The sequence below is a fragment of the Bos indicus genome, chromosome 7, assembly GCF_029378745.1.
Source record: "Bos indicus isolate NIAB-ARS_2022 breed Sahiwal x Tharparkar chromosome 7, NIAB-ARS_B.indTharparkar_mat_pri_1.0, whole genome shotgun sequence".
NCBI classification, from domain to species: Eukaryota; Metazoa; Chordata; class Mammalia; order Artiodactyla; family Bovidae; genus Bos; species Bos indicus.
The window spans coordinates 80,007,331-80,025,734 of NC_091766.1; the positions used below are offsets into that span (position 1 = coordinate 80,007,331).

At 42.2% G+C, this 18,404-nt stretch overlaps 1 protein-coding gene across 4 annotated transcripts in view; it reads left to right on the top strand.

Annotated features, from left to right (window-relative positions):
• Positions 1–18,404, top strand: part of LOC109561123 (teneurin-2) — a 765,441-nt gene that overhangs the window by 675,043 nt on the left and 71,994 nt on the right. For all 4 annotated transcript variants that reach the window (XM_070793964.1, XM_070793965.1, XM_070793967.1 and 1 more), the window contains 2 exons: positions 10,553–10,696; positions 11,343–11,592. In XM_070793964.1, the coding sequence (XP_070650065.1) occupies positions 10,553–10,696; positions 11,343–11,592 (394 nt within the window). The remainder of the gene's footprint in view (positions 1–10,552; positions 10,697–11,342; positions 11,593–18,404) is intronic.

The window sequence follows — 18,404 nt, forward strand, 5'->3', positions numbered from 1 at the left end:
GACCTTCTATACCTTCTATAGTGGGTGTCGAGATGATAAACATAGACTGGGAAGAAAATTTCAAGCAGTGAAACGTGCTAATATGAAAATAAAGATAAGTGATGTATACTGGGAAGGAGGGGCAAACATGAGAGGGTGTTCATGGGAGGTTCTTCAGCAGGTAGCATTTAAACAGAGACTTGAAGGTAAAGGAACCCTGTGACAAAGAGAAGAGCTGTTTTTGAAAGACAAAAATAGGCCAGCATGGCTGGAATGTGGTGGACAGGGAGACTGTGTGAGACGGGGAGAGAACTGGGCAGGGCTGGATCGTGTTCCAGAGTGGCACAGAACACACCTGGGGGACCAGGGGATGGAGCGAGAGGGCATCTGAACGCCACACGCTCTGTTCCAGGCTTTGCCTCTGAAGGAATCATGCGACTTCCTACTTAAGAAAGACCACCGTGAGAGAAGGGTCCTACAGTTGTCAGTCTTTGAAGAACCATGAACTGTGGATTCATATCAACCCACCCAGTATATTTTCTTACTTGTAGAAAGCTGTCTGGGATTAATTAAAATCCAGAATCCTGTATATTCTTCATTAATAGGCTTGTGGTTTTCAAGAACTGCAATAAGTTTACCAAAATAAGAAACCAGCAAACTCAGAAATGTTCACTGTAACTGGCCTCCAATGTTTATCAGACACTCCCTTTGTGCAGAGCTTTGTGCTAAATCTTTTGTCTTGGGTGACCTCTCACTAACACTGTCAAGAAGCCCCTCTCATACTCCCCATTACCTAGATGGGACAGGAGGGCAGGGTAAGCAAGCTACCTAAAGACACACACCTAGCGGGTTACACATGCTCAGAATATAGTCCTGTGGTCTGCTTCGTCAGGGAGTGGTTCAGTTCAGTTCAGTTGCTCAGTCGTGTCCGACTCTTTGTGACCCCACGGACTGCAGCTCGCTAGGCTTCCCTGTCCATCACCAGCTCCTAGAGCCTATTCAAACGCATCCCATTGGCAGTGCCATCCAACCATCTCATCTTCTGTAATCCCCTTCTCCCACCTTCAATCTTTCTCACCATTAGGGTTTTTTCAAATGAGTTGGCTCTTCGCATTAGGTGGTCAAAGTACTGGAGTTTCAACTTCAGCATCAGTCCTTCCAATGAATATTCAGGACTGATTTCCTTTAGGATGGACTGGTTGGATCTCCTTGCAGTCCAAGGGACCCTAAAGAGTCTTCTCCAACACCATAGTTCAAAAGCATCAATTCTTCAGCACTCAGCTTTCTTTACAGTCCAACTCTCACATCCATACATGACTACTGGAAAAACCATAGCTTTAACTAGATGGGCTTTGCTCGCAAGGTAATGTCTCTGCTTTTTAATATGCTGTCTAATTTGGTCATAGCTTTTCTTCCAAGGAGCAAGTGCCTTTTACTTTCATGGCTGCAGTCACCATCTGCAGTGATTTTGGAGCCCAAAAAAATTAAGTCTCTCACTGTTTCCATTGTTTCCCCACCTATTTGCCATGAAGTGATAGGACCAGATGCCATGATCTTAGTTTTCTGAATGTTGAGTTTTAAGCCAACTTTTTCACTCTCCTCTTTCACTCTCATCAAGAGGCTCTTTAGTTCTTCTTCACTTTCTGCCATAAGGGTGGTGTCATCTGAGTATCTGAGGTTATTGATATTTCTCCTGGAAATCTTGATTCCAGCTTGTGCTTCTTCCAGCCCAGAATTTCTCATGATGTACTCTGCATATAAGTTAAATAAGCAGGGTGACAATATACAGCCTTGGCATACTCCTTTCCTGATTTGGAACCAGTCTGTTTTTCCATGTCCAGTTCTAACTGTTGCTTCCTGACCTGCATACAGATTTCTCAGGAGGCAGGTCAGGAAGGTCTGGTATTCCCATCTCTTTCAGAATTTTCCACAGTTTGTTGTGATCCACACAGTCAAAGGCTTTGGTGTAGTCAATAAAGCAGAAGTAGATGTTTTTCTGGAACTCTCTTGCTCTTTTGGTGATCCAGCAGATGTTGGCAATTTGATCTCTGGTTCCTCTGCCTTTTTGAAATCCATCTTGAACATCTGGAAGTTCACAGTTCACGTACTGTTGAAGCCTGGGTTGGAGAATTTTGAGCATTACTTTACTAGCGTGTGAGTTGAGTGCAATTGCACGGTAGGTTGAGCATTCTTTGGCATTGCCTTTCTTTAGTATTGGAATGAAAACTGACCTTTTCCAGTCCTGTGGCCACTGCTGAGTTTTCCAAATTTGCTGGCATATTGAGTGCAGCACATCTTTTAGGATCATCTTTTAGGATTTGAAATAGCTCAACCAGAATTCCATCACCTCCACTAGCTTTGTTTGTAGTGATGCTTCCTAAGGCCCACTTGACTTCGCATTCCAGGATGTCTGGCTCTAGGTGAATGATCACACCATCATGGTTATCTGGATTATGAAGATCCTTTTTGTATAGTTCTTCTGTGTATTCTTGCCACCTCTTCTCAATATCTTCTGCTTCTGTTAGGTCCATATCATTTCTGTCCTTTATTGTACTCATCTCTGCATGAAATGTTCCCTTGGTATCTCTAATTTTCTTGAAGAGATCTCTGGTCTTTCCCATTCTGTTGTTTTCCTCTATTTCTTTGCATTGTTCACTGAGGAAGGCTTTCTTATCTTTCCTTGCTATTCTTCAGAACAGTAATAAGTTATTGGAGTAACCAGTGCATTTACTGTCAACAGTATGTCAGGCTTTAGCCAATATCAAAATGATAGCTAACATCAAAAAATAGACTGAATACTATAACACACCCCATGTACTCCAATTTCTACCATTATCAACACATCTCATTGACTCTTGTTTCTTCCTTACCTTCAGCTACTCCTCTGCCTCCTGTATTTTTCTGAAGCAAGTCCCAGACATCACATCATTTCATTCATAATATATCAGAATGTATCCCTAAAAAGGACTTTGAAAACCGAACAACATCATCATTACAACAAGGAAACAGAATTTCTTTATATCAAACAGCCAATCATCACTCAATAGTTCAATTGCCTTATGAATATCTGAAAATAGAAGTACTTCATTTGCTTGAATCAGAATCCACATAAGATCCACCTTTTGTAACTGGTTGATTTCTTCTTTTTGTTACATATGCTTCAGATATGCAGCATTATTACTTGCCTTCTGTACACACTACAAAGTGATCACCACCACAGATCTTGTTACCACCTGTCACCATGCCATTGATCCCCTTCACCCATTTGACACATCCTCAACTCCCTTCCCCTCTGGGAACCACTAGTCCGATCTCAGTATCTTTGCTTTTTTTTTTTTTTTGCTTTATTTTTTTGTTCCTTTGGTTTTTTTACATTCCACCTATGAGTGAAACCATTCAGAATGTTGCCTTTCTCTTTCTGATTTGTTTCACTTAGCATGGTACCTTCAAAGTGCATCCGTGTTGTCACAGACGGCAGGATTTCATTCTTTTTACGGCTAAGTAGTATTTCCACTGTCTATATGTAGCACAAGTTATTTATGCACTTATCCACCAGTGGGCACTCGGGTTGTTTCTGTATCTTTATTGTAAATACTGCAGTAAATACAGAGATGCATATATCTTTTGGAATTAATGTCTTAGTGTTCTCTGGATAAATACCAAGAAGGGAATAGCTGAGTTCTCTTTAAAAATTTAAATCAATGGTTTTCCCTTTCATCTCTGAATTTTTTCCTCAGTTTTAGAAATAATTGACATACATTACTATGTAAGACATATACTATGATAATTTGATTTACTTATAGTGTGAAATGATTAGCACAGATTCAGCTAACATTTATCTTCTCATAAAGATACAGCAAAAAAGGGGAGAAAAGGGGCAATTTTTTCTTTTTATCATGAGAACTCATAGGATTTGGTTTCTCAACCACTTTCCTGTGTATCATACTGCAGTGTTAACAGCAGTCATCATGGTATACGTTATATTCCTAGTACTTTTTTGCTTTCTTTCTAGTACTTATTTATCTTATATCTGGAAATTTGTACCTTTTTACCACCTTCATCCCATTTCCCCTTTCCCCACTCTCTGCCTCTGGGAACCTCGAGTCTGATCTTTTTCTATTAGTTTGGTCCACTTTGTTTTTAGGTTCCATATATAAGTGAGATCATACAGTGTCTTTCCCTGTCTGACTTATTTCACTTAGCATAATGCCTTCAAGGTCCATCCATGATATTGCAAATAGTAGGATTTCCGGTTCTTTATGACTCGGGAATATTGTGTATTGGAGAAGGCAATGGCACCCCACTCCAGTACTCTTGCCTGGAAAATCCCATGGACTGAGGAGCCTAGTAGGCTGCAGTCCATGGGGTCATGAAGAATCGGACACGACTGAATGATTTCGCTTTCACTTTTCACTTTCATGCGTTGGAGAAGGAAATATTGTGTATGTACACATATGCTACATTTTGTGTGTGTATGTATGTGTGTGTATACACTGCCATTTCTTTATTCATTCATCCATCATTGGACACTCTGATTGTTTCCAATATGAAAAGGATTGCTGTATATTCTTCATAAAGTGTTTAGAGAAATTCACCAGTGAGACCATCTGGCCCTCAGCCTCTCTTCACTGGGAGATTTTTGATTACTGATTCAATCTCTTTACTAGTAATTGGTTGTTCAGATTTTCTATTTCTTCCTGATGCAGTCTTGATAAGTTATGCCTTTAAGAATTTTTCCATTTCTTCCAGATCAGTTTATTGGTGTGTAGTTATTCAGAAGAGCTTCTTATGATCCTTTGTATTACTGTAGTATAAATTATAATGTGTCCTTCATTTTTAATTTTGTTGATTTGAGTCCTTTCTCTTTTTTCCATAGTCTTATTAAAGATTTCTCAGTTTTATCTTTTCAAAGAACTGACTCTTGGTTTGGTTAATCTTTTCTATTGTTTTTCTGCTTTCTATTTTATTCATTTATGCACTAGTCTTTATTCCTTTATTCTGCTAACTTTGGACTCAGTTTATTCTTTTTCTAATTCCTTAAGACATAGAATTAGGCTGTTTATTTGGGATCCTTCTTAATGTAGGTGTTTACTACTGTGAACCTTCCTCTTAGTACTGCTTTTAATGCATCCTGGAAGTTCTGGTATTTGTGTTTCCATTTTAATCTGTCTCTTTTTATTTCCCCTTTAATTTCTTCTTTGATCTGTTGGTTATTCAGGAGAGCATTTTTTAATTCCCATGTATTTTTTAATTTTCCAGTTTTCTTGTTATTGATTTCTAGGTTCGTGCCACTGTGGTTAGAGAAGATACTTGGTATGATTTTAATCTTCCTGAATTTGCTAAGACTTGTTTTGTGGCCTAACATGTGACCTAAAATGTTCCTTGTACCCTTGAGAACAATCTGTATTCTGGTGTTGTTGGATAGAATGTTCTATGTGTGATAGGTCCATTTGGTCTATAGTGTTGTTCAAATCAGCTGTCCCCTTTATGATTTACTGTCTGGGTCATCTATCCATTTTTGAGAATGAGATATTAAATCCCTAACTTTACTGTATTATTTCTCCTTTTAGCTTCATTAGTTGTGCTTTATATGTTTAGATGCTGCAATGTTGGGTGAATAAATATTTATAATTGGTATATCTTCTCAGTGTATTGACTGCTTTACAATTGTATAATGATCATCTTTGCCTCTTTTGAACATTTTTAGTTTAAAATCTATTTCATCTGATATAAATATAGCTACCCTTGCTTGAGGCAGGGTAGGGAGGTTTACCACTTGCTTGAAAGCTTGAATGTATTTTTCCATCCCTTCATTCTCAGTCTATATGGGTCCTTAAGCCTATGCTGCTGCTGCTGCTGCTAAGTCACTTCAGTCATGTCCGATTCCGTGCAACCCCAGAGACGGCAGCCCACCAGGCTCCCCTGGGATTCTCCAAGCAATAACACTGGAGTGGGTTACCATTTCCTTCTCCAATGCATGAAAGTGAAAAGTGAAAGTGAAGTCACTCAGTTGTGTCCGACTCCCAGTAACCCCATGGACTGCAGCCTACCAGGCTCCTCCATCCATGGGATTTTCCAGGCAAGAGTACTGGAGTGGGGTGCCATTGCCTCCTCCGCCTTAAGCCTAGGGTAGGCTTATATCATTGAATCTTGTTTGTTTGATTTGTTCACTTGGTCATTTCATGTCTTCTGATTGGAGACTGTAACGTTTACATTTAAATAAGTTATTGGCAGGTAGGGACTTGGCATTGTCATTTTGGCCTCTGTTTTCTAGCTTTTTTGTGAACGATTGTTCCTTCTTTCTTCTTTTGCTGTCTTTGATATTGTCACTTTGACTTATTTATCATGTTCTTTTGTGTAATTACTATAGATATTTCCCTGTGCTTACTATGAGATCTGCCTTGTGTGATTAGTTGATTTCTCTTTAATTATTTTAAACTATGGTTTTTCCTTTCACTTCTAGCTCATTTTTGTTTTATGATGTATTTGTCGAAGAAATTGTTTGCCTGTAGCATTTCTCATAGTCTGGTTTGTTTTCTGATTGCACACCTGTGGCTGTCTAACGTATTCCGCTGTTCTGTATCTCCTGTAAATCAATAGCTGAACCTGGAGGTTTCCTAAGTACAGGTTTGATTTTTCATCTATACTAACTTTTTTAAAATATAATTGACATATAACGAGTGTATGACATAATGATTCTATATTTGTATATATTGCAAAATGATGACTGCAATAGGTCTAGTGAACATCTGTCACCATACTTAGATCCAAAATTTTTTCCTGGTGATGAGAACTTTTAAGATCTACTGTCTCAGCAACTTTCAAATGTGCAATACAGTATTACCCACTATAGTTACCATGCTGTACCTCACATCCCCATGACTCATTTATCTTTTAACTGAAAGTTTCTGTCTTTTGATTTCCTTCACCTGTTTGGCCCATCTTTCAGCCCTTGCCTCTGACAGCAACCAATTTGTTACCTGTACATGATCTTGGTTTTTTGCTTGTTTTTAATTTTTTATTCTGCTTATGATCATCTTTACTCCATAAACACTTTAAAAAGATTAGTTAGATCTCACAAAAAGAAATGTACTATTTATCACGATAAAGAATTAAGGTATTTAAAGTAAGTAATATTCCTATTTCGGAGAAGGCAATGGCACCCCACTCCAGTACTCTTCCCTGGAAAATCCCATGGATGGAGGAGCCTGGTAGGCTGCAGTCCATGGGGTCCGAAGAGTCGGACACGACTGAGCGACTTCACTTTCACTTTTCACTTTCATGCATTAGAGAAGGAAATGGCAACCCACTCCAGTGTTCTTGCCTGGAGAATCCCAGGGACGGGGAAGCCTGGTGGGCTGCTGTCTATGGGGTCGCACAGAGTCAGACACGACTGAAGCGACTCAGCAGCAGCAGCAGCAGTATTCCTATTTACACAAATTTTTAGATCCACATATATGTGAGATTATACAGTATATGTCTTTTTTTGTCTCACATATTTCACTTAACATAATGCCCTCAAGGTTCATGTGTGTTGTCACCAGTGGCAAGATTTCATTCTTTTACATGGCTGAATATTTCATTGATTGTATACCACATCATCTTTATCCATCCATTTGTCGATGGACACCTTGGTTGTTTCTATATGTTAGTTATTGTAAATAATGCTACAATGTAGTGTTCTTGTTTTCTCCAGGTAAATACCAAAAAGTGGAATTGCTGGGTCACAATGGTGGTTCTATTTTAATTTTTTGAGAAACCTCCATACTGTTTGCCATGGCTATACCAGTTTACATTGCTACCAATAGTGCACAAGGGTTCCTCTGCTCCACATCCTCACCATTTGTCATTTGTATTCTTTTTGATGACAGCCATTCTGATAGGTGTGAGGTAATATCACTTTGTGAGTTTGATTCGCACTTCCCTGGAAATTAGTGATGCTAAGAATCTTTTCATGTAGTGTTGGCCTTATGTATGTGTTCTGATAGATGTCCATTAAGTTCCTTTGCCTGTTTTTTTAATTGGATTTTTTGGCTTTTGGTTGTCAAGAGTTGCGAGTTCTGTATGTACTTTGGACACTAACCTCATATCAGATATATGATTTACAAATATTTTCTCTTTTCATTTTATGGATGGTTTCCTTTGCTGTGCAGAAGCTTTTTAGTTTGACTTAGTCCTACTTGCTCTTTTTTGCTTTAGTTGCCTTTGCTTTGGCTGTCAAATTCAAAGAATCATTGCCATGACTGATGTTAAGGAGCTTACTGCCTGTGTTTTCTCCTAGGAGTTTTATGGGTTTGGGGCCTTTTAATCCATTTGAGTTAATTTTTATGAATAGTATAGAGTGGAACAGTTTCTTTTTTTTTTTTTCTGCATGTGACTGTCCAACTTTCCCAGCCCGCTTATTGAAGAGAGTGTCCTTTGCCCACTGAAATATTCTTGGCTCCTTCATCATAAATTAGTCGACTGTGTATGCTTAGGTTTACTTCTGGACTCTATATTCTATTCCACTGATTTTTGTGTCTGTTTTTATGCCAACACCATGCTGTTTTGATAAATATAGCTTTGTAATATAGTTTGAAATCTGGGCATGTGGTGCCTCCAGCTTTGTTCTTCTTTTCAAGATTGCTTTGACTGTTCAGGGTTTTGTGGTTCCATGCATATTTTAAGAATGTTTGTTCTTTTTCTGTGAAAAATACCCCTGGAATACTGATTGGGATTGCACTGAATCTGTACTTTGCTTTGGGTTGTATGGACATTTTAGAATATTAATTCTTCTAATCCATGAGCATGGAGTATCTCTCCATTTATTTGTATCTTCTCCAGTCTCTTTCATCAATTTCTTGGAGTTTTCAGTGTACAGGTCTTCTGCCTCCTTGGTTGAATTTATTTCTAGGTATTTTATTCTTCTTTTTTTTTTTTTTAAGAAAAACAGGTGGTGCTCTCATCTTCTGTCAGGAGGTGACTAATGTCAGCTTGTCTATTCTTTTATGCTTTCTGCAGCATTGATGCTCACTACGTAGATTCATTAGGTCATTAGGGATTACAAAAGGATATTCTAATAATGTCATTGCTTCTTTATTATTTACTAGCTAGAATACTTTTCTATAGAGATACTTTCTCATTAACTACTTTGTTATTTGAAATACAGTTTAAATAAGATAAATGTTGATTCTTTCCCTTTGTTTACTAGTTTTCAAGATTTTTAGTTGGCTCTCTAATATCCTCTACCAGTGGCAAATCCATTTTTTAAATACCATTATAAACTCACAGGATGAAACACCTCTTAATATATCCTTTGAAGTTGTCTTTCCTAATAGTCAGATTGTCTCATCTTTGGTCAACAGAAGCCTCTTCAAGCTGATTCCCAAATTCTTTTGCCATTGCCCTGGTAGATTTTGTTTCCTTCCTATCTGGTCTGATAAAATGGCCTGGTCTTCTATTGTTCATTTCTTGCCCCAGCCATGTCTTCAAGGAGCCCTGATTCCTTTTAATGAGAAATAATATTTCAAGGCCACAGACCAAGCACTAGCTATTCTCTTTGCTACTGAGTCGGTCATTGTTTTTCTTAGAATTTTCAGAGGACAAGCCAGGAAATACATGGAGCTTTTTTAAAAAAGATGAAATGTATCTTTCGTTCATCTCGGCACTCCTATATCTCAGGATTTAAAAGAAGCGGAGGAGAATCCCCAAAGGTGACACACATAGTTAAGAATTTAATGTAGTAGGAACAGCAATAATAACAACGCCTCATATTTCTAAAGCAGCGCTCCAATTAAAAATGTATGGCATCTCGGCGTTTTGTCTCATCTATCCTCACGACATCGCTCAGAAATTGAAGCTTCACTTGCTCTGTTTTACACATGGGGGAAATGGAACCACGAGGAAGTGTGAGCTGTAACAGAATTGGGACTCAAGTCCTTCATCTCCCGCCCCTCTCTCCTATTTGTCCATGTGGCAAGTGCAGGATTTTTATAGTTTTTGGATTCTGTTCCCCACTGCATTGCCACATAATTGGCAGGCTGTGTCCCCGTGCCTGCCTCACTTGGAACCCTCTGGAATCCTGAGTGAATGTACAAAGTGCCTTAACTAACACAAGCTGTTGCCTCCAAAATCTCCTTATAAATGAGCCACAAAGCCTCCATAGGTCTTTCTCCTAGTGAGTGGAAATAAATAACGCAGAATATAGCGAATGCATGCCGTGAGCAGCAGGCTGAGGGAAACGGTCTCCTGTCCATCTCTAAAGGAGCGTTGTATTCAGTTTTTAAATGATTCATCTCTTCCCTCTCCATCACTGGGGTCATTTTTGAAAAGCCGGCTGTTCATTGGAAAGGTCTTTCCATCCCCACAGACTACTACTGTGTAAAGTTTCAAGGTTGAGTTCAGCCTGAAATTTGAATTTAATATTGTATGGAATCACAAGGAGAAAAGCAATCAGCCTGCCTCCTTGAGTGAGTCTTTTGAACTGAATCTGTATTACTGTGCACACAAGTTTCTTATTCCTGCTGGAGGGCTCTGGAGTAATCAAGTAAACTCTCTCATCTCCCGCTCTGCCCCACCCCCTGGTATCTTTCAGTGTCCGTCGGCTTTGAATACGAGACCTGCCCCAGTCTCATCCTGTGGGAGAAAAGGACAGCCCTCCTTCAGGGATTTGAGCTGGACCCTTCCAACCTCGGTGGCTGGTCCCTGGACAAACACCATATCCTCAACGTTAAAAGTGGTATGTGGGAGACCTCCCTGACGATCTGATGGTTAAGACTTCACCTTCCAATACAAACTCAGTTCCCTGGTCAGGGAGCTAAGATCCAACATGCCTTGGTGCAAAAAAAAAAAAAAAAATAGACATAAAACAGAAGCAATGTTATAACAAATTCAATAGAGTTTAAAAATGGCCTACATCCCCCCCACAAAAAGTGGTTTGTGAGCACAGCTCCTTTTCCTGCATACAACATAGTCTTGCCTCTGGAACCTTCTCCCCAGCCTTGACATTTAAGCGAAAGCACCATCCCCTTCTTGCATCTATTTTTCATCAAGTGCCTAAAATGCTCATAGGTTTTCCCCCCTTCTCCTTTGAAATGTCAAACACTGTAGAGCTGGTTTTCCCAGACCATGCATCTTAGTGGCCCTCACAAGTCTTCAATTATCTCTGCAAATGTTTTCTTACCCCGGACCGCGGCCTTGGGGTTTACGCATCCTGTTGCAGTGCTGTCGGCATTGTGAGGAAATTGGGGACTCCCCACAGTTGACGCTTCCTACTGTTTCTCTTCCCTCTGTCACTTTCACCCATCCTCAGTAAGTTGATAGACATGTCCACCCCGGAGGGCTGCAGTAACCATCCCAATTTACTGCCTCCCCACCCCGCCCAGGAATCCTGCACAAGGGCACCGGGGAGAACCAGTTCCTGACGCAGCAGCCCGCCATCATCACCAGCATCATGGGCAACGGCCGCCGCCGGAGCATCTCCTGTCCCAGCTGCAACGGCCTTGCTGAAGGCAACAAGCTGCTCGCCCCAGTCGCCCTGGCCGTTGGAGTCGACGGGAGCCTCTTCGTTGGTGACTTCAATTACATCCGACGCATCTTTCCCTCTCGAAACGTGACCAGCATCTTGGAGTTACGGTAAGTGACAGCACAGAAAACCTGCTTTTACTCTATGGCTCCCACTGCTACAAAACTTCCCTGGGTAAATGGTGGCCACGTGTGGGGTTCTCCAGAGGATGCACATTCGGTGTGATGGGCTGAGGTTTGATAACCAAGGCCTGGGATCAAATAAGGACTGGGGAAAATCCTTGGTGTAGCGATAAAACACTACCCATGTATTTAATACAGTTGTTGACACCTACCTTACGGCAAAGACGAAAGCCTTCAGACATTGTGCTGGGGGTGGGACCTGGGTAGCTATATTTTATAAAACCTCCACAAGAGAATCTGATACATCCCCAACAGTGAAAGAACCACTACTCTAAGCTGATGGTCCATTTCCCTGGTTTCTAAAGTGGCACGTCTTAAAAATACTGATTCCCAGAGCCCACCCCAAGAGAATTGGTTCAGTAAGTCTAGAGCAGCGTCAAGGTGTCTTTCTCTTTGAAAGGCTCTGTAGAAAATTCTGATATGCATCGAAGTTTGAGAATCGCTAATGTTCATTCATTAATTCAAACATTTCTATTGAGCAATTCTGTGTGCTAGCTCTCTGCGAATTTTCTAGATCTTTGCACATTTATTAGGATCTGACTTAGAATTACTGCATAGGCCTTGCTAGGTAAATTCCAGCCACTCCAGGGGATTTAAAGTCCTGGTCTCTGTCTGGACAAAAGCTCTTTGAAACTCTCTTTTTGGGAAAGTTGATTCCAGGTCCTCAAACCTAGAGAGGAATCCATCTATAAATAGAGGGAGAAATGCAGTCTATAAACAAGGGGGAAGATTCATTCAACAAATACTTGGTGAATATATACCATGTGCAGGACTGTCTGGTGAAGCAGGGGAAAAAAAAACATGGAAAAAGCAAAGCCCTAGCTGTCACATTGGTGGTCTGTTGTTGTTGTTCAATCGCTAAGTTGTGTCCGACTTTGCGACCCCATGGACTGCAGCATGCCAGGCTTTCCTGTCCATCACCTCCCAGAGTTTGCTCAAAATCATGTCCACTGAGTCCATGATGCAATCCAGCCATCTCCTCCTCTGTCGTCCCCTTCTCCTCCTGCCTTCAATCCTTCCCAGCATCAGGGTCTTTTCCAATGAGTCAGCTCTTCTCATCAGGCAGCCAAAGGTGGTGGTCTGATAGGGAACTTCAAACTAAATCATGTGGACAAATTTAAAAATGTTTTTCAAGTAGCCTTCAATGCTCTAAGGAAACTCTAACAGGGTGAGAAATAGGGACTGTGGTGATGGGGAGGAGGAAGAAGAAAGCTACATAAGATAAAGTATTCAGAAAAACCCCTTGTATTAGGTGATTCGTGAGGTGGGACATGAATGATGAGGTTAGCTATGTGGTGTACTAGGGAAGAGTAACGTTGTGCAAAAGCCCAGTATCAGCAAATAACCTGCTTATTTATGGGATTGATAGAAATTGATAGAAATCCAGGAAGGTGGGGAGCTCAGGGGAGAGTGTCTCAGAGGAGAGCAGAGAGGTAGGTAGGGGGCCAGTGCTTCAAGATCGGAATGACCATGTCTACACGTGTGGGTCACATTCTTTTTAATTTATTTTATTGAAGATAGGTGATGTACCATGTTGTATTCATTTCTGCTGTATAACGGCGTGATTCAGTTATACATACATATAGATGCTTTTTATATTCTTTTTCATTATGCAATGCACAGCCATGGGTGGAGCTGATATGATCTGATTTGCATTTTCTTACAGATGACTCTGGCTATCGGATGAGGAAGGGACTGTAGGCGTTTGAGACAATAGGGAGACTGTAGCCATTGTCCAGGATTTCAGTGATGGTGACATGGACTAGGGTGGTAGCCAGGGGGATGGGGAGCTTCCAATTGAGATACATTTTCAGGGCAAATCTCATAGGAAATGTCAGTAGACTATTTTCAGAAATTGGGGTGGGGAGAACCAGAGAGAGAGAAAAGAATCAAAGGTCATGCTAAGATTTTGGTCTGAGCAGCCAAGTGGGCGGTGGTATTTTCTGAGGCAGCCTCAGCTGCCAAGTGAAGGACTTGGAAGAAGCCACAGGCTGCCCCTGCATTTTGTGTCTCTGAGAACCTTCTGAGAGAGAAGTCAGTGCTCTGACCACCAGCAAGTGTTGCTGGTGTCCTGGGGGGCTGAGACTGTCTGTGCCAGGCACTTGTCTGGAGTGGGTACAAGAAGAGAATACAACCCAGCTCCACCCCAAGAAGGTGACGGTTTCAGTGATACAATGATCAGGGATCCTGGAGGCGTTTACTGAGCATAAGGGTGAACCAGACCCTAAGCTGGGTCCCAAAGGGGATGAAACCCAGGCTTAAAGAGCACCCGTTCGAGGACGAGATATGGGCACCTGGGAGAGGAAAAGCAGTTCAAGCTGAGTGTTCTAGAAGAGCCAACAACCAACCATCACAGAAACATGGTGGGGCGGGCGGGGGCCATGGGGCAGAGGGTGTAATGACCAAAAGATAATCAGTGAGAGGAAGGGGCAGGCAAAAGGGGAGAGGCTGGGTCATCTTCAGGAGGTCACGCTGACAGTGAGACACGCCACTTTCTTAGCGCTCCCCAGCCGGGTCCCTTTGCCAAGCTGTTTATTCCCTTTGTTTTTCTAGTAGAACATCTTCACAGGCATCCTGTGGGCAGTGGAGGGCCAGGAGAGGAGGCGGGGACGGCAGTGGAGGGAGCGCTGGGCCTGTTCTGAGGGGCTGCGTGTCCGCATCCAGCATCTGGCTCCTGCTCCTTTGTCACTGCTGTTGCTGCTCAGGACCCCGTCAGCACACGCCCGCCACTTCCCCGCCTCCACGCCTTGACTCGTGCTGCTTGCTCCACTTAAAATACCTTCTCCGCCTCATCTCCGGCATCAGGTCCCCCTTTAGAGGTGGAGTTTGAAGGCCGCCTCTTCCGTGAAGCCTGGTCTCCCCAGCAGAAAAAATTCTCTCCCTCCCCTGAGCCATTTAACTCTCATTTTGCACACACGTGACACCATGGGACTGTCATGTTTTTCAGCTATTTCTGCAAGTCCGCAGGGCCCTGGGGTGTGAACATCTATAGAGCCAGCACCTTTGACATCTTTGCCCCTTGATGCCCAGAGAGGTGCCTGGCCCACAGGAGGGGCTCGAGACGTGCTCCTTGAGTTAAAGTGGATAAAGCCCAGCATCCTCCCTTTGGTTGGAGTTTGTCCCTGATTCCACATCTCTCAAGTTGCAGGGGCCACAACATCAATGGCACAAGTTAAGGGCCCACGTGGTAACATTGAAGACAGCTGGAGGGAGGGTAACTGTCAATTTCCCTTGACAGCTGTGTGATTTTTTTTTTTTTTTCCCTTTGTAACCACCTTTAGACTTGCTCTTATTTCATCAGCCAGGTATCCAGACGATTAGAAGTTAAGCTTTAACAAGAACACTGGTTTGATTCTTCTTTGCTTCCCACCACATACCTGAAAACAAAGGGCTGTCAATCCCCTCTCTTCAAAACAGTAACCAGCAAAGGGAGGGGGGGATGGGGAGAGACCTGTCGTGCTTCTGTCTTTTCTCCATTGTGAGTTGGCAGCCGAATTAGCCAATTTTGGGAGTTGGTGCCCGTCCCAGAGCTGAGCCTCCAAACCCTAATTTTATTTCAGTGTTCACTCTCCTTCTCCCTCACTTCTTCCTTTGCCTATCCCAAACATGTAGGGGCAGAGCTCTACACACTTGAAGAACTGATGCTGGAAGAAGCCTTCTTCTTATGTAAACCAGTTATCACCTGCCTGCTCTAATTCCACCAGCATTCAAGACATTTTCAATACCCACATCCCCAAAAAGCCTGATAACCTACCTCTGGGAGCCCATTTCCCTTCTTACAACAATTATCCTCTGCAGGTGGTTCTTAGAAAACCCAAGCCCTGTGGAGTAGAGTATATCTGTCAGTCACTCACATCTTGGGGTGAAGTTCTATCAACAAACAAGCTTTCCTGTCTTCCCTGTTTGAGAATATCTCTGGACCTGAACCCCAGTATGAGGCAGGAAATGATAACGGATGGGACAGTGTCTCTCTGCCTTTTCTTGACTTGGCCCCTTTCCATAAACATAAGAATCTCACACTTTCCTTCATGTTTGCAGTTCTAAGCTTTTTTTCTTTTTCCCATTATTAGATTATACTGTGATATGAGCTGTGCTTTTTTCCAACTAAAACACTTCCCCATGCTGAGATTCTGAGGATGCTGGTGGTGGGGGGTCAGCAGCACCACTGCCCTAGGGAAGATGTTTAGGGGACGGGATTGTCCTGCCCAGGTGTGTGAGTGCTGGAAAGGGAAGAGATGCCAGAGTGCAGAAACCTAGGCCAGTGGGTAAGGGCAGCAGAAATTCAAAGGAGGCTTCACCAAAGGCCAGCTTTGCCTGAGAGTTCACCTCCAACAGAGCCTGCTTAATGCCAACATAGAAAGTTAGGGAGAAGAATGAGATTATAGCCAGAGGGAAAATGCTTTCTCTGTGTAGACAGTGTATAAACATGGAGATCAGAAAGCAAAATATAACACAGCACCTACCCAGAGTAACGGTGACAACAATATTGCCACAACATTGTAGACAGTTCTTGGCACTGTTTTCAAAGCTCTTTTTACCAAGGACAGATCCAGGTTTCATGGGGTCTGAATCTTCATGCAGTTTTAGAATGAAAGTGTCTACCATTTAAAATAAGAAAAGAACCCAAAACAAATGACAAATTTAGAAAAGCTGGCAATTAGTGCAGAATTAGAATTAGAATTAGAATTAGGCAATTAGTGCAGACATAACAAAATCCAGACAAATAACCTAAAGTTTGTTGTTAACTAACCATTGCACTTCCATGATATATGACTTCTCCACTGGACATTCTAGTTCCTGTAATGATGTTAGGTGAGTTGGTATAACAGGGCAGGAGCATTCCTTAAAGCCATGAATACCACTGTCATCTGAAAGATAGTGAAGGACTATGTATGAGCCACAGAAGCACATCCCCCTAAACTAAACTAAATGTATCCCAACTCAATTTTTTAAAGAATACACATAAACAAAAACTCTGGCCAGCCCACATCCACCCTGTTCTATGCCACAGAGCGATAGAATTGGAATAGAAAGACTCCAGCGTCCACCGATGGCAGCTTTGTGATTCTCAGCAGGACACGAGGGACTGGACCTCATCCAAGGCAGGTCTTCCAGCATGAAGGGAAGCAGCCCGTTGCTTCCTTCCTCTACTCAAGAACCCGTTTTTCCAGCCCTGCCTTTCTCCAGGGCTCTCTACTAAGAATCAGCCACACAGAGATAAGTCAGTCATGTCCAGATATACTCACTCACTTCCGTTGCTGATGAATCAAGGAAGATAAGCACACACACATAAATTACAAGACAGCCTACGGAGAGATCCCTGAGACAAGCAGAGAAGGCTTGGAGAGACCCTGAAGACTTTGCAGGGGAGTCATTGAAACTCCACAGTGTGGAGAACCAATCCATCTCAATTCTTGAATCAGAGACAACCCTTCCCTCAAAGGGTTGGTGTCCTGAGGCCGTGGACCCAAAGACTAGGCCTATCCCTTGTAAGTAGGGCACCTACACACATGTACGGAGATTGACTCAATGGTGCTGTTATTTGGGTTTGTTGGTCCTAAACACCCACTTTGCTAATGGCCCTGGACTGGAACAGCCGTAATCTCAGCCTTTGTCCAAAACTCAGATCCATATGATCATTCGGACCCTGCAGTCTCAGTGACTGAGTCCCCACTGCCTTCTCCTTCCCCCAACATAGATATTATATTAATCAACTTAAAGCAGATGTTCTTAGCAAAGAAGTAGGTCAGGTCTACAGACCCAAATCCCAACCAGTCTTTTCACAAAATCTTAACTTTAAAAAAGTGGAATTGATATTGTAATAATTAAGAGCCAAATATGACTACCACTGGTGGCAGATAACATTTCACTTTCATTAAGCAATATAAAATAGATGCGAGAATTCCCGGCTGCCACCCTGACACACCAGGCTTTGCAGAATGAATCTTAAATTGCACTATGTCAGTCAGAGCTCAAGAGTTATCAGCATCATTTAATTAACTTTTTTTTTTTTTTGCAAAAACTAACATGTTGGAATAAAATATAAAAATGTAATCTCTGTGCAAACCCACCACTAATGATGGCCCCTGGCAAAGGCCTGAGCTGCACCCAGACAGGAATCAGGGCAGTCAACCTTCTTCTTTCCTTCCCTGAAGCCCCCTCCCTTAGCTGGAAGGGAAAGAGAGGTCAGGGGTTCCTTCCACAGTGGCCAGGAAACCTCAGAAATGGGGAGTACTTCTCTATTTGAGGCCGTAGTCTCTCTCCTCTTCTCCTTAATGCTGTTAAGATTCAGCTCCTTTTCTGTTGAACTTGACATGTATTTTCATTCTTTTTTTTTTAAGAATTTTTTTTTTTAACTTGGCTGTACCAGGTCTTGGTTATGGCAGGTGGGATCTTCTATCTTCACTGTGGCATGTGGTTATCTTTAGTTGAGGCATGTGGGATCTAGTTCCCTGACCAGGGATGGAACTCGAGCCCTCGGCATTAGGAGCTTGGAGTCTTAGCCACTGGAAAGTCCCCATGTTTTCACTTTTAAAAGAAAAAAGAAGCAAAACTTTCACTAGCTTTCTGAAAAAGAATGATCACTGGAATCTTTGGCTCTGATTATGAGAGGATGGCATCACCTGTGCGTTTCATTGATGAGTGTTACCTGTAAGGAAGAGTGCATGTTAGGCAGGGGCCACACACATGCATGTCAGATGGGGAGGAGACATGGAGCAGGGTGAGGAAATAGTTGAGAC